Below are 12,621 nucleotides of genomic sequence, written 5' to 3'. Positions count from 1 at the left end.
TCCTCATTGGAAGACCCAGAGGGCAGGGGGTGGGGGCCTGAACGTTTTACGAAGATGATTGGCTTAGGTATCCATCGCTCTCGTTGACGCGCCAATCACCGAGCACAAGGCGCTGAGGCGAGCCCAAGAGCTTTCCCTGTCGCGGTCCAGCTTTCTCAGGTTTGCTTTTTAATTTCCTCGGTTTCCTGTTCCGGAGGCGCGGGTGGCGCTATGGTCTTGGCGGCTGCAGGATAAGCCTGGCTTTGCTTTGACGGCAACCTCGCGGCCCAAGGGCCTTTTGTAGGTAAAAAGGGGCAACTTGTGGGTGTTGGAACAGGGAGCCTTTCCGAGTGTCCGGTTTAAACGGGGCTGGAGTCCGGGGCTGGGGCGACAGGCGCCTTTAAGTTAAGGTCGGGCAGCCCCTCTTCAGATCTGCAGCTAAGAGCAAAAAAGCGACCCTAGGCCCGAATCCCGCAGACAAATAGAAGTAAAAAATGCGGCCTTTCATTCATTTGTGGAGCGCTTGCGGTGGTCCAGGCCTGGGGCCGCCCGGGTCTCGGAGCGGAGGGAGACCGTGAGCCCAGCGCTTGCCTCGTGGGGCTCACAGTCTGGCGGGAGATGCAAACAGGGAAACGCAATTACAGATCAGCTGGACGAAGGTGACTGGCTTGGGGATGCAAGTGGGGGAAAGGGTGTTCTTAATAACGTAGGCACGCTTTGCAACTCTTTCAACATAGACTGATGTTCCTGGACGTGTTAACTATGCGAAACAGCTCCCTCGGTTTCCCTCCTTCCATACAGCAAGCTAGGAGTAGACAGACGCAGAAACTAAGTGTTCTTCCAGTTGCAGTGAATTCCTTGACTTTTGGCTTTGAATTAAAGTTTGCATCCGTAGCACAGTCTGACTGTGCCTTCCGTATATCAGTTTCATAATCAGTGTTTTCAGGTATTCTCTCTATAGAAACATCCCTGGGCATCTAATCCTGAAAGTTCAACTACTACACACTGTTACAAGCGGTGGTGATCGTGTTTCCCACCTCTAGGTTCAACACACTCCTTTGCATTCCCTAGATCCTGTGCATACCTCTTTTCTCTTTTTTCTTGGTTATTGCCTTATTTATTTATTTTTTTAAAAGATGTGTTTTTTTTTTAAAGTGGATTCATTGCTTGAGTCTTGCAGGCTGGGTGTCTTACTCAACATTGAGTCCACAGGGCCTGCCACATGTGTAGGCTCATCGAATATCCCCTGAAGCTGAAAAGGCCTACTCTTTGGTTTTGGTAATGCAGATATGTCATGGGTATATGTGAAAGGGAAATGTACAATAGCAACATAGAAACCTATGCCATTGGTGAGATAGTAAACATTTATTGACCACCTACTATGTGCAGGATGTTCTGCCAGAGGCTGTGAAGGATACAGAAATGACTATGAATCAACCCATGTCCTCAAGGAGCTAATACTCTAGTGGAGGAGGAGTTAGAAATGTGCACACATGACTATAATATGAGACAGCCTCTGGTAAGTGCTGTAAAAGAAGTAAGTAAGTCTAGAGGGAATGGGATCACTTTCTAAAGGGCACTAGGAAAGTCTTCACAAAAGAGGTGGCAGCTTATGTAGGTAGATGAAATGCAGTGGACAGATTCGTAGAGCAGGGGATTTTAGAAGAGTGGGAGCAAAGAGCAAGCTGGGTGATAGTACTTGGTATGTTAGGCAACTGGGAAGATCTGGGGTGATAGGCACTTCATAGGGAAGGTGATGGAGGATAAGCCTGTAAGAAGTTGGGTCCAGGTTATAGAAGCCCTTAAATGCCAAGCATTAGATTCTGTTGGCCATGAGCCGTGAGTAGCCTGTGGTGGCAAGATCAACTATGTAGGTCCGACGGTTATCATGAAGGCCTTAGACTGATAATAATCATAAATCAGATATTATTTGATGCCAACTAGTTACTAGGCACACTGAGTGATACAGCTAGATAATTTGACATTACTTTCTTGAACCTTTAAAAAATCTACTGTAATCTATTGGTAAAACTTTTAGTTAGATAGACTTTAGGAAGATGCTTCTACATTAACATTTTTTGCATTTAATATTTATTTGAGTTTTTAAAATATTTGCTGAAGCTTAAGTATTTGGAAAGTCATTCACAGTCACAGCATTTTTCCATGGAAAGCTGAGGATGAAATCAAGGATAACTTGTGTTTACAAATTACAGTTATATTTGAATTTGACTGCTAGTCTCATTGTGATAAGGACATCTTAACAGTTAGTTATAAACATTAATTTGGGGGATATACTCTTAATATTGTCAGTATGCTTAATGTGTTGGAGAATGTAAAATCAGCATTAAGATAATTGCAGACATTAGCAGTTTGGGAAACATTTTTATGCCTGTTTTATTCTTTCTGTCCTCTAGCGCTTATGTTCTCTGTGGAAGATGTGACATATCCAGGCAGTACGTCATAATGCAAGGCAATACGTGGTGAGTGGTGTGACTGTAATGGTGGGGGTTTTGTGACAGCAGAGAGAAGAGCAAACACTGGCACTGGGGTCCTAGGGTGTGGGAGGGATTTTGATATGTGTGGAGCGGAGGAAATGTGTTCACGTGGGCCATGTTCATGGCTAGGAACACGCCAGAGCCCTACCCTGATGGAGCTTATAGTTCTGAGGGACAGCCAGATGTGAAAGGTGGAATGAGGTAACTAGTTGGTGAATTGTGATTTACTATAGAACCTGCCAAGAAGCAGCGCAGAGTGTGAGAGGGGAAACCTGATGAAGGCCTGGTAGGTGGTGATAGTGATTGTAGAAAGGCCAGCAAGGGTGTTATTATTGTAGTCAGGGAAGAAATGATGGTGTGAAGTGGATGAAATCAGGAAATATTTATATGAAGAGAAGTGATGGGGATTTAAAATAAATTTTTGGCTAAAGGGGATAAGGAAAGAAAAGTTACCAGATAATTCCCTTGTGTATGATTTGAGGACCAATAAACGCTATTATCTGTTGAGATAGGAAACACTAAAAGAGGAGCCAGTGGTATTGTCTTAGAGGGGAGGGTTACTAATTCCTTGTAGGACCTGTTATGTTGCATTTATGGACATAAATGCTGTCTGAGTGGAGGAAGGTGAAGATGAAGATGCTGGTGCAGATGTAGAGATGTAGAGAATGTGGGGTGTGTGGGTGGGATGATGTGGCAAGGTTCAGATTTTTGGGGAGCCTGAGCACAGAACAGCAACTAATTTAACAGTGGGATGTTGAGTTCATCATTCTGAAGGATGATAGAAGCCAGGGACTGAGACAGGGGAAGAAGAGTTTATTGGCTCTGAGGAGTTTGAGGTATTACAGAGAATGCAGCGTCAGATGGGTGGACTAATCCAGTGGCTGAAGGGGTCTGTCCGTTGCTCGGGAAGGTGGTCAGGCATTTGTGAAACCCTGTTTATGGTGAGTTTTTGGTTCTTTTTTCTTTTTCTCTTTTTCTTACCTCCCGCAAAGTCATAGAATGTCGTTCCACCCAGGACGAGGGTGTCCCCGAGGGCGAGGAGGACATGGAGCCAGACCCTCAGCCCCAGCCTTCAGGCCCCAAAATCTGAGACTACTTCACCCTCAGCAGCCTCCTGTGCAATATCAATACGAACCCCCAAGTGCCCCTTCTACCACGTTCTCAAACTCTCCAGCCCCCAATTTTCTGCCTCCACGACCAGACTTTGTCCCCTTCCCTCCTCCCATGCCTCCATCAGCCCAAGGCCCTCTTCCGCCCTGCCCTATACGGCCCCCCTTCCCAAACCACCAGATGAGGCCCCCCTTCCCCGTGCCTCCCTGTTTTCCTCCTATGCCGCCACCAGTGCCCTGTCCTAATAACCCCCCAGTCCCTGGAGCACCTCCTGGACAAGGCACTTTCCCCTTCATGATGCCCCCTCCTTCCATGCCCCATCCCCCACCCCCTCCGGTCATGCCACAGCAGGTCAATTATCAGTACCCTCCAGGATACTCACACCATAATTTCCCACCTCCCAATTTTAATAGCTTCCAGAACAACCCCAGTTCTTTCCCTCCCAGTGCTAATAATAGCAGTAGTCCTCATTTTAGACACCTCCCTCCATACCCACTCCCAAAGGCTCCCAGTGAGAGAAGGTCCCCAGAAAGGCTCAAGCACTATGAGGATCACAGGCACCGGGATCACAGTCACGGGCGAGGCGAGAGGCATCGGTCCCTGGATCGGAGGGAACGAGGCCGGAGTCCTGACAGGAGAAGACAAGACAGCCGCTACAGATCAGATTATGACCGAGGGAGAACGCCCTCCCGTCACCGGAGCTATGAGCGGAGCAGGTAAAGCCCGTGTGTGTTCTTACTGAACTGCAGAGGTCCATTTGGGTTTCTCAGAAAACCAAACCAAAAAGGTCCAGCGGCGCATTTTTGATTTATAAAGGGAAGAAAACATGTTTGGGGCTGTTTTGAAGAGGAAGAGACAACTGACAAAGTAAGTTAATGTCAGAGAAGCCACTTTTGAAAAGCATTTTTTTTTTTTAAAAGATTTTATTTATTTATTTGACAGACAGAGATCACAAGCAGGCAGAGAGAGAGAGAGGAGAAAGCAGGCTCTCTGCCGAGCAGAGAGCCCAATGCGGGACTCGATCCCAGGACCCCGAGATCACGATCTGAGCTGAAGGCAGAGGCTTAACCCGCTGAGCCACCCAGGCGTCCCTGAAAAGCATTTCAAAAGTATCATTGTAGATTCATTGCCATGAGTGTAAGCTGATTACTCTGCATAATACAGCTGACATTTTAATGATGATCTATGAAGGTTCATGTATTGCTTTTTCGTGTGGTTTTTTGCATTATCATATTTATTTTTGTTCAGTATGATCACCGTATCAGGTTAAAGCACCTGAGTTCTTTTGGAACTGATCTGTGTATGGTATTAGGAATTGAATTAGTTAAGCTGAACTTGCTTTCTGGCTTTTAGGATAAGTGGAAGTTTATTGTACATAGTTGCCTTCTTGCTCTGTTTCCTTGTAAAATGCAATAACGTTGGTTACAAAGTTTTCAAAATAGTTTTTAATTTGATTTTGTTGCATTGAAATGTATTCATACTGAGGAAAGTTGTATTTGAAAAATACTGTTTCATTCCAGATCACATTCATTTTTTTCAAGAGACCAAATATTTGTAGCAGATACATGTAAGAAAGTAAGGTTTCCAGCAGGCATTTCTAACTTGGGACTCATAGATGGGTTTATAGAAATGCTGTGAAGTTATATGCTGAATTTTATGTGTCTGCATGTTTTTCTCTAAGTAAAGTGGTACCTTACAGCAGAGTCTCAAGACTTTTCTCCAAAAGTCTAAGAACCAGTAGTTTAGATGGAAAAGTAAACCTATGTAGATAACAATTGTACCAAATAATTTGTACCTTCAGTGAACTCTTTTGAATTGTTGAAGCTTTCCATTTGTCGAGCTAGTAGTGGTGCTTCTCCTTCTGTCCCCTGTGATGTGTTTACCTTCATTGTCCTATGGAACTTCTGTGCTGAAAGGATTTGAGCTCCCCAACCCAGGTCACTTCACTATGTGGGCTTGTGGAGAGCTGGTCTTGGCTCCTGTGGAATCGGTTCACTTCTCGGTTTCCACATTTTTCTCATGGCTGTTGACTTTCAAGGTAATGACTGAACATTTTGCCAGTTAATGGTAGTAGTCATTCTCAGTCCTGAGGAGAGTGACTAGTGCTTAGAAGGTTTGGAAGGAAAATGTGTTGTTTCCTCTTCCTGATGCCCAGTGGAAGGTAGAAGAGAACTTATTTCTTGCAGAGATAACTGATTTCTGGTGGGTCAGACCTGGCTGAGAGTTGATAGACTCTAAAAAATCTTTTCAGTGTGAATTACTGTTTCTAGTCAGTTTTGTCCTTAATTTTTCTCTGATGGACTAATTGGCAGAGGCCTATGATAGTTTATTTTATAATTTTATGGTAAAAATCTAAACTGGAAAGTGTTAATAGTTTTCTTTAGACTTTGAAATGATTGTTAATAATCCTGTTTCTGGGGAAACACTTTGCTGTGGACTTCAACATTCTAGAAGGGCACTCCCCCCCCCCCCCGCCATTTTGGGCTGCTGCAGTTAGAGGAATTTTTAGGGCTCTGCTGTAAAAATCCTAAATTCTTGAATCAGGCTTAAACTTGGAGCTATGTGTTTATTTAAAGAACCTTATGTCCTGTCACCTGAGGATCTCTCCTGGTAAGTGAAATCAAGTGCCACGAATCTGCATTATCCCAAACCACAGCTCTTTTACATAGTAAAGACCTGCTTAGGCAGGTAGCTCATCTTTCTACATGGCATTTATTTCTGTTGGAATTGCTTTGTAATGCATTTGGGTGTCTGCCTTGGAGCTGCCTTAGTGTCAGGGCCACATTATAGTCAGCTCCCTTTGAGGTCTTAGGTAGAGTGTCAGTCTGTCTTACATGGAATGTTTCTGTGAATAAAAAAAGGGGGCACAGAATGTCCTAGCATAACTTCTAGAAGTATATTGGAGAAAACCAAAACGTCACAAATTTGTGCATTAGATCGTGTTAAGTTTATGTAAATTCTGTGGTCTCTCATCTGGTGACTTCTCCGCTTGCTTCTTAGGGTAAGTCAGTCTATCCTTTTTCAGATCCCATCTTCCTTCTTTTTCTCCTCTAAAATATGGTTAAATACTAATTACCAGATTGTTTTAGGACAAACTATTTCTAGAGGAAGTTTGTGAAGAAGTGGGTGTGTGTATTTGTTATCAGGAAAGATCAAGGTTAGTCTGGGGAATGGGAAAAGAAACAGCCACAGATGCAGTGTACTAAGCATGCTGTTCTGCAGTGTTGGTGGGGTCAGACCTGTGGTTTCCCAGACCTGAGTGGGGCGAACGCACAATAATCCCCGTAGCTGTCCTGGTGAGTACAATGTGTAGCCATCGGAGAGCTAGTATTATGTACTAAGGAATATCTGGATACTTGCAGACAATGAAGAGTCTTTGGAAAAGTAACCCAAACATTGTTTTTCTTGCTTTACATGGGCTCATTATATGGTGTTACTAATGTGCTTTATATCTACATTGGCCTCCTCAGTTTATATCCACTCCAAGGTAGCAATCATTGTCAGAAGTGTCATTCTCAGATGAAAAATTCTGTTACCTGGATGTTAAAATACAAACAAAAAATTAGGGTTGTCCTTTCAGTTGAGTTTTTACTTGGAAATATAGGCAATTATTCTTTTCAGCCACCATGCCAATACACATTACATTTTATTTGTCATGTGGTACCACTCACTACTTGGGATTTTACTGCTTAAAAGTAAGCTGTAATTTTATTTATTAATTTTTTTAAAGGAATTTCTACACCCCATGTGGGACTCAAACCCCAGGAGCAGGAGTTGCATGTTCTACTGACTGAGCCAGCCAGGGACCTCAGTAAACTGTAATTTTAGAAGTGTATGAGATAAAGAATGTGGAATCCCAAGCTCAGGCTACTTTATTTTGGATAGCCGGTGTATACCTGAGGTTTATACACATGTCAGGGAATCTTTCTTGAGGAGAAATGATCTTTAAGTGAAAAAACAATTTCTGCTTTAATATCTACACAGTTGATCATTTTTGTAAGCTTTGCTTTTCAGTATATTTACATTTCTTCTATTTGGCAATAGGTTGGGGGATGTTTTTGAGTTCAGACCTATTTGTAGTCTTCTTGCTGGACCCCGGCTACTATGACTTTTTTTTTTTTTTTTTTTCATTCTAAGATTGGGTGGTTATTTCCCTTAGATTTAGTTCTGATTTAAACACTCTATATAGAGTTCCAAGTTTTATTCCAGATCCTCATTGCACTTACTAAATAGACTCAGAAGTTATTATTGTTATCATTATTAAATTCCCATTTTACATTGAAAGGTTTTAAAATCCCTCATTCTATTTTATGTTGCATAAACCCAGTGTCTCCATTTAGAGTTGTTTCCAGATGAAAACAGCATATTAAGGTGAAGTGACTTATAGTCTCATGGCTAGGTATCAGGGATACCTGGAACTGTAACTCAGGCCTCTAACCTGTAAGAGTTTAGAACTCTTCAATTATAGAACCTTATCTTAATTTTCCCAATAAGAGTTTTAATTTACATTTATTTCGTGGATGAAATTGAGAGTTTTCTTGAAATGACTAGGTAGTAGAATCCTTGAAACTTTTCCCTGTAGGTTAAACAACTGAGGATTGGCTGGTTGGACCATCTGGAGAGAAGATTATCATAAATCCCTTTGCTGCTTAGCATCAAGTATGACTTCTTTCTTTAAAGAAAACAACAAAAAATGTCCAAGTTAACTTCTGTAAAGTGAAAAGCGCCTTTATCCTTTAATAAATATGAATAAAAATGTCCCATGGAGAATAGTGCCTGAAAAATTTGTGAGGTCCTTTTATTTAGAAGATGAATTTAGTGAAAAGAGATGGTGTTTTTGAGTCTTTCTGTTGAAAACAGCTCTGTGTCTTAATTCCTTTAAGAGAGCGGGAACGGGAGAGACACAGGCACCGGGACAGCCGAAGATCACCATCTCTGGAAAGGTCCTACAAAAAAGAGTATAAGAGATCTGGAAGGTAAGCAAGGAGTTGACACTGAAAGAAGTTCTAGATCTCCTTGAATTAGGTTTTGTGCTTATACATAACATCACCAAGTCTTCAAAGTAGCCTAAGAGTCTATCCAAAATGCCCTGTGAAAAGCTAAATCAGCTAGTAACTTAAAAACTTTTACTTTCAAGATGTATTAAAGATGCACAAGGAAAATCTTGATCGATTCCCAAAAATCAGAAATTTTATAGGTCACTTTTTCTGGCCTCAATTGCTATAAAACAATATACACATTAATAATTTAAGGTGTTAAAAAAAAGGAAACTTGGGAATTCATAATTATGCTCTTAAATTTACTTGTTTTAGAAAAAAACAAAACAAAACTCCAGTCACATTTTATTTAGAAGAACAACACTGAGATTGTTGTAAACCAAAATCTATAGGGTGTAATCAGTTCTATATCAAGAGGTAAAATTTGTGGACCTATAATCAAGAATAGCACTCTACAGTCTGATAGATTAGGGTCACTTATTCTCCCAGTTTTGATATTGGGCAGAATTATCTAACCATTTGAAGCCTCAGTGTCTTTGTCTAAAATAAGAACAGTTACACTTGCTTTATTCAGTGGCTAGTAGTCATTGAGATAATACATGTAAAAACACTTAGAACTGGGTCCAGAGTTAGTGCCAAATAAATGATAACTATGTATGTATGTATTTTATATGTAGGATTATATGTAATATATATAAATATGTTTATATAATTATTTGATTACTTGGCTCTGCATATTGGTAGAGTATAAGAAATGCAGAAAAAGGGATTTAAAGATAAAAAAATTAAATAGCAAACAGAACTATAGCACTATAACAATATTTGGAAGTAAATGCAAGACTTCTTTGAAAGGTCATATGATTTATAAAGTGGCAAATCAGGAAAAGAAAAACGACATTCTATTAGGTAGAAGAAAGAATGGATCATAAGCATGAAGGGGATTTGGGGTCCCGGGGTGGCTCAGTTGGTTAGGAGACTATCTTTGGCTCAGGCCCTGATCCCAGGGCTCTGATCCCAGAGCCCACATCGGGCTCCTTGCTCATTGGGGAGCCTGCTTCTCCCTCTCCCTCTACCTGCTATTCTCTCTGCTTGCTCTCTCTCTGTGTCAAATAAATAAATAAAAAATTTTTAAAAAAGGAAGGGAATTTAAAAATTCTCGTATGTTGGTATATGTACAGATGCTATATTTACAAAATTTAAAAACTTGGTTGTGCTGCATTGATTTTGATGAAAACAGATACTACAAATCACTTAAGAAGCAAAAAGTGTATTAGGCCAGTAACTGGAAAAAATGGAAAAAGTTGGATTTATATCATGTCCAAAAAAGTTTTAGACCGTTCTAGAACATTGATGAAGATGGAAGGTGAGCTCAGCTCATGCTGTGACGCCCAGAAAACCGACATGGCAAAATGTTAGTAACCTAATGGAAAGAAAACTACAAAACCATCTCTCTTATGAATATGGATATAAAAATACTGATTAGTATATTAGCCAGTTGTTTTTAGTAGCATGCTGAATAATAGTTTACTCCAAGATTGCATGGGTAAATTGGTTAGTATTAGGAAATCTATAACTAATTCTTTTTTTTTTTTTTTTAAGATTTTAAAAATTATTTGACAGAGAGACAGCAAGAGAGAGAACACAAGCAGGGAGAGTGGGAGAGGGAGAAGCAGGCTTCCTGCCAAGCAGGGAGGCCAATGCGGGGCTCTATGCCAGGACCCTGGGATCATGACCTGAGCTGAAGGCAGATGCTTAACGACTGAGCCACCCAGGCGCCCCTATAATTAATTCTTTGTGTCAAAATCTGTAGAGTTATCTCAGTTCCTATTTATTTGGTATTTAAAATAGAACCAGCATCCTCTTAAAAATAGAAGACTTGGTGAACTAAGTATATAAACAAACTTCTCTAACATGATGGAGAATATCATCTCATGATGAACCTGATTGACACCATCTCAGAAGAGCCAGATTTAGTGTTTAAACCTTTCAGTCCTTCCCATATGAGTTAGGAAAAAGATGCAGTTCCATTGCCTATCACTGTCACCTAACAAGAAGTGAACAAAAAACATTGCAATCATGTGTGTCCCAGGTATTGTATTGGTGTGAGTGATACAGTCATTCACAAGAGTCCCCACTTAAGGAATGAGAAAGTTAAGTGCCATGAGAAGTTGCTCTGGTAACACAATAGTGTGAGCTCAGTCTCGGGAAATCATAGAAAAATCCAAATTTTACCTCTTTTTACAGTTGATACTTGAAGTGTTCTAGGAATGCATTAGGGAAGGGGATGGAAGAGGGAGAGAAAAGCACACGTGTGAAGGTTGCAGTGTAGCCAAGTGCTCTGAGAAGGTCAAGCCTGGATGTTGGGAAATGAGTTTAGATGGCTTTTGTAGTAATCTGTACAAGCGATTGTGCCTAGATCAGTGCAGTGACAGTGGTAATGGGGAACGATAGAGGGAACTGAGTAGTACTGTCTCAGTACTGACTGAGATAGGGTCAATATGATAATTGATGGTGAGGGAAGAGTCAGCAGCCATCACCTGAGATCTGGTGCTCCCCATGGTGGGTGGTGAGCACTAGGAAAGATGCAAGATGAGTATAGTTTAGGCATGTGAGTTTGAGAATCTGTGAGCCAACCAAGTGGAATTATGTGGTAGTTAATTGGATACATAGGTGTAAAGTTAAGAAAAGAGATCCCAGGTGGAAATACTAAATGGCGGGGATTAGATGAGATTTACAAGGAAGAGTTTGTTCAGAGTAAGGACCTGTGGAGGAGTTGCTAAGGACAGGGGGAAAAAGAAGCCAGATACCGTGGGCCTCAAACCATTGAGGGCCCATTTGAGGTTGGTGATTATTAATGTAGAGTGCTGGAAATCTCTTTGGTCTAGTGGTTTCTTCTCCAATGCCCAGTAGCTTGTGGAGAAGGCAGAGGCTTGGATTCTATGAGTTCCAACTAATGCAGAGGATGAGAAATTAAAATCAGAGATACAAATACTGTAAAGGAGGAAAACTTACAGTTTGTAGTATAGCTTGTTGTGAAGAAACAAGTTCAAGTTTGGATTTGAAGTTTGGAGTGCCTGAGACACTTAACCTAAACATATTTTGCTCCTGTTTTGAAATGACCCTCTCAAAGTGTTAAAAAAAAATATTAATTGATATTCACAACAGACAACTCTGACAATCCATCATTCTTGATGATGCCTCAAGAGGAGTGGAGTGAGGATAGTTTTGCCCCTGTTTCTTGGCATAAATGTTTGGTGGGATTTCAGTACATGTCAGAATGTCTGTATGAAACAACCGTATTAGCATTTAACTACCACTTAATAGCTTTGTGATATTGGGCAAGTGATGCAGTTCATAATTCTGTTTCCTCTGTAGGAGATGTTCATATCTGCCTCATAGGATTCTTCTAAGGATTAAATGTGTCAGTAAATTGCTTAGCAGTGTTAGGCTTGTAGTGAGTACTAAAATAAACACACAGACTAACCAACCCATACTAGTGGAAGCTAAGAGTTGCCATTTTTAGCTAATGGTATTAGCAGGAAAATTCAAGAGGATCAGCTAAGAAACAATGAGAATTAATTCACTGAAGTTGATAATTATAAAAGAAATATACCAAAATTAATATACTTCCTAAATACTGGAAACACCTAAGAAAATGTAGTGGGGAAAAAATGTAGATTCACTCTAGAAATTAAACTAAAATTAAATATCTTAATAAACTTAAAAAATACATAGATGAGTGTGAAGAAAACTAGAAATGTAGCTAAAGACAAGATGGCGTAAATGCATGGACGCATTCCATATTCTTACAGCAGAAGTGGAGGCCAGTGTTGTGAAAAATACCAGTTTTCTTCAAATAATCCATGATTTTAATGTAACTTCAGTTGAACTACTAGTTTTAAAACTTTACAATGACTTCAGTTCTTCTTTGGACTAGAAGTGAGAATAATGAAGAAAAATAATTATGCTGGGATACTTAGTTTAGTGGAATCAAAATGTTCAATACACAGAATAATTAAAACGATTTGATGTGAGTATAA

At 40.6% G+C, this 12,621-nt stretch overlaps 1 protein-coding gene across 6 annotated transcripts in view; it reads left to right on the top strand.

Moving 5' to 3' along the window:
• Positions 1 to 149: 149 nt before the first annotated feature.
• The window catches only part of DROSHA (drosha ribonuclease III), a 120,905-nt gene continuing 108,433 nt past the window's right edge, over positions 150 to 12,621 (top strand). For 3 of the 6 annotated variants that reach the window (XM_032861917.1, XM_032861922.1, XM_032861920.1), the window contains exons 1-5: positions 150 to 283; positions 1,369 to 1,498; positions 2,394 to 2,459; positions 3,467 to 4,300; positions 8,468 to 8,560. In XM_032861917.1, coding sequence (XP_032717808.1) covers positions 2,443 to 2,459; positions 3,467 to 4,300; positions 8,468 to 8,560 — 944 coding nt within the window. In that variant the 5' untranslated portion in view covers positions 150 to 283; positions 1,369 to 1,498; positions 2,394 to 2,442. The remainder of the gene's footprint in view (positions 284 to 1,368; positions 1,499 to 2,393; positions 2,460 to 3,466; positions 4,301 to 8,467; positions 8,561 to 12,621) is intronic. The other 3 variants (XM_032861918.1, XM_032861921.1, XM_032861919.1) reach the window with 3 other exon arrangements.

The sequence above is a fragment of the Lontra canadensis genome, unplaced genomic scaffold, assembly GCF_010015895.1.
Source record: "Lontra canadensis isolate GAN:19392208 unplaced genomic scaffold, GSC_riverotter_1.0 scaffold22, whole genome shotgun sequence".
Taxonomy (NCBI): Eukaryota; Metazoa; Chordata; class Mammalia; order Carnivora; family Mustelidae; genus Lontra; species Lontra canadensis.
The sequence above is the reverse complement of the archived record's forward strand: the minus strand, read 5'-3'. Positions and strand labels throughout refer to the sequence as shown.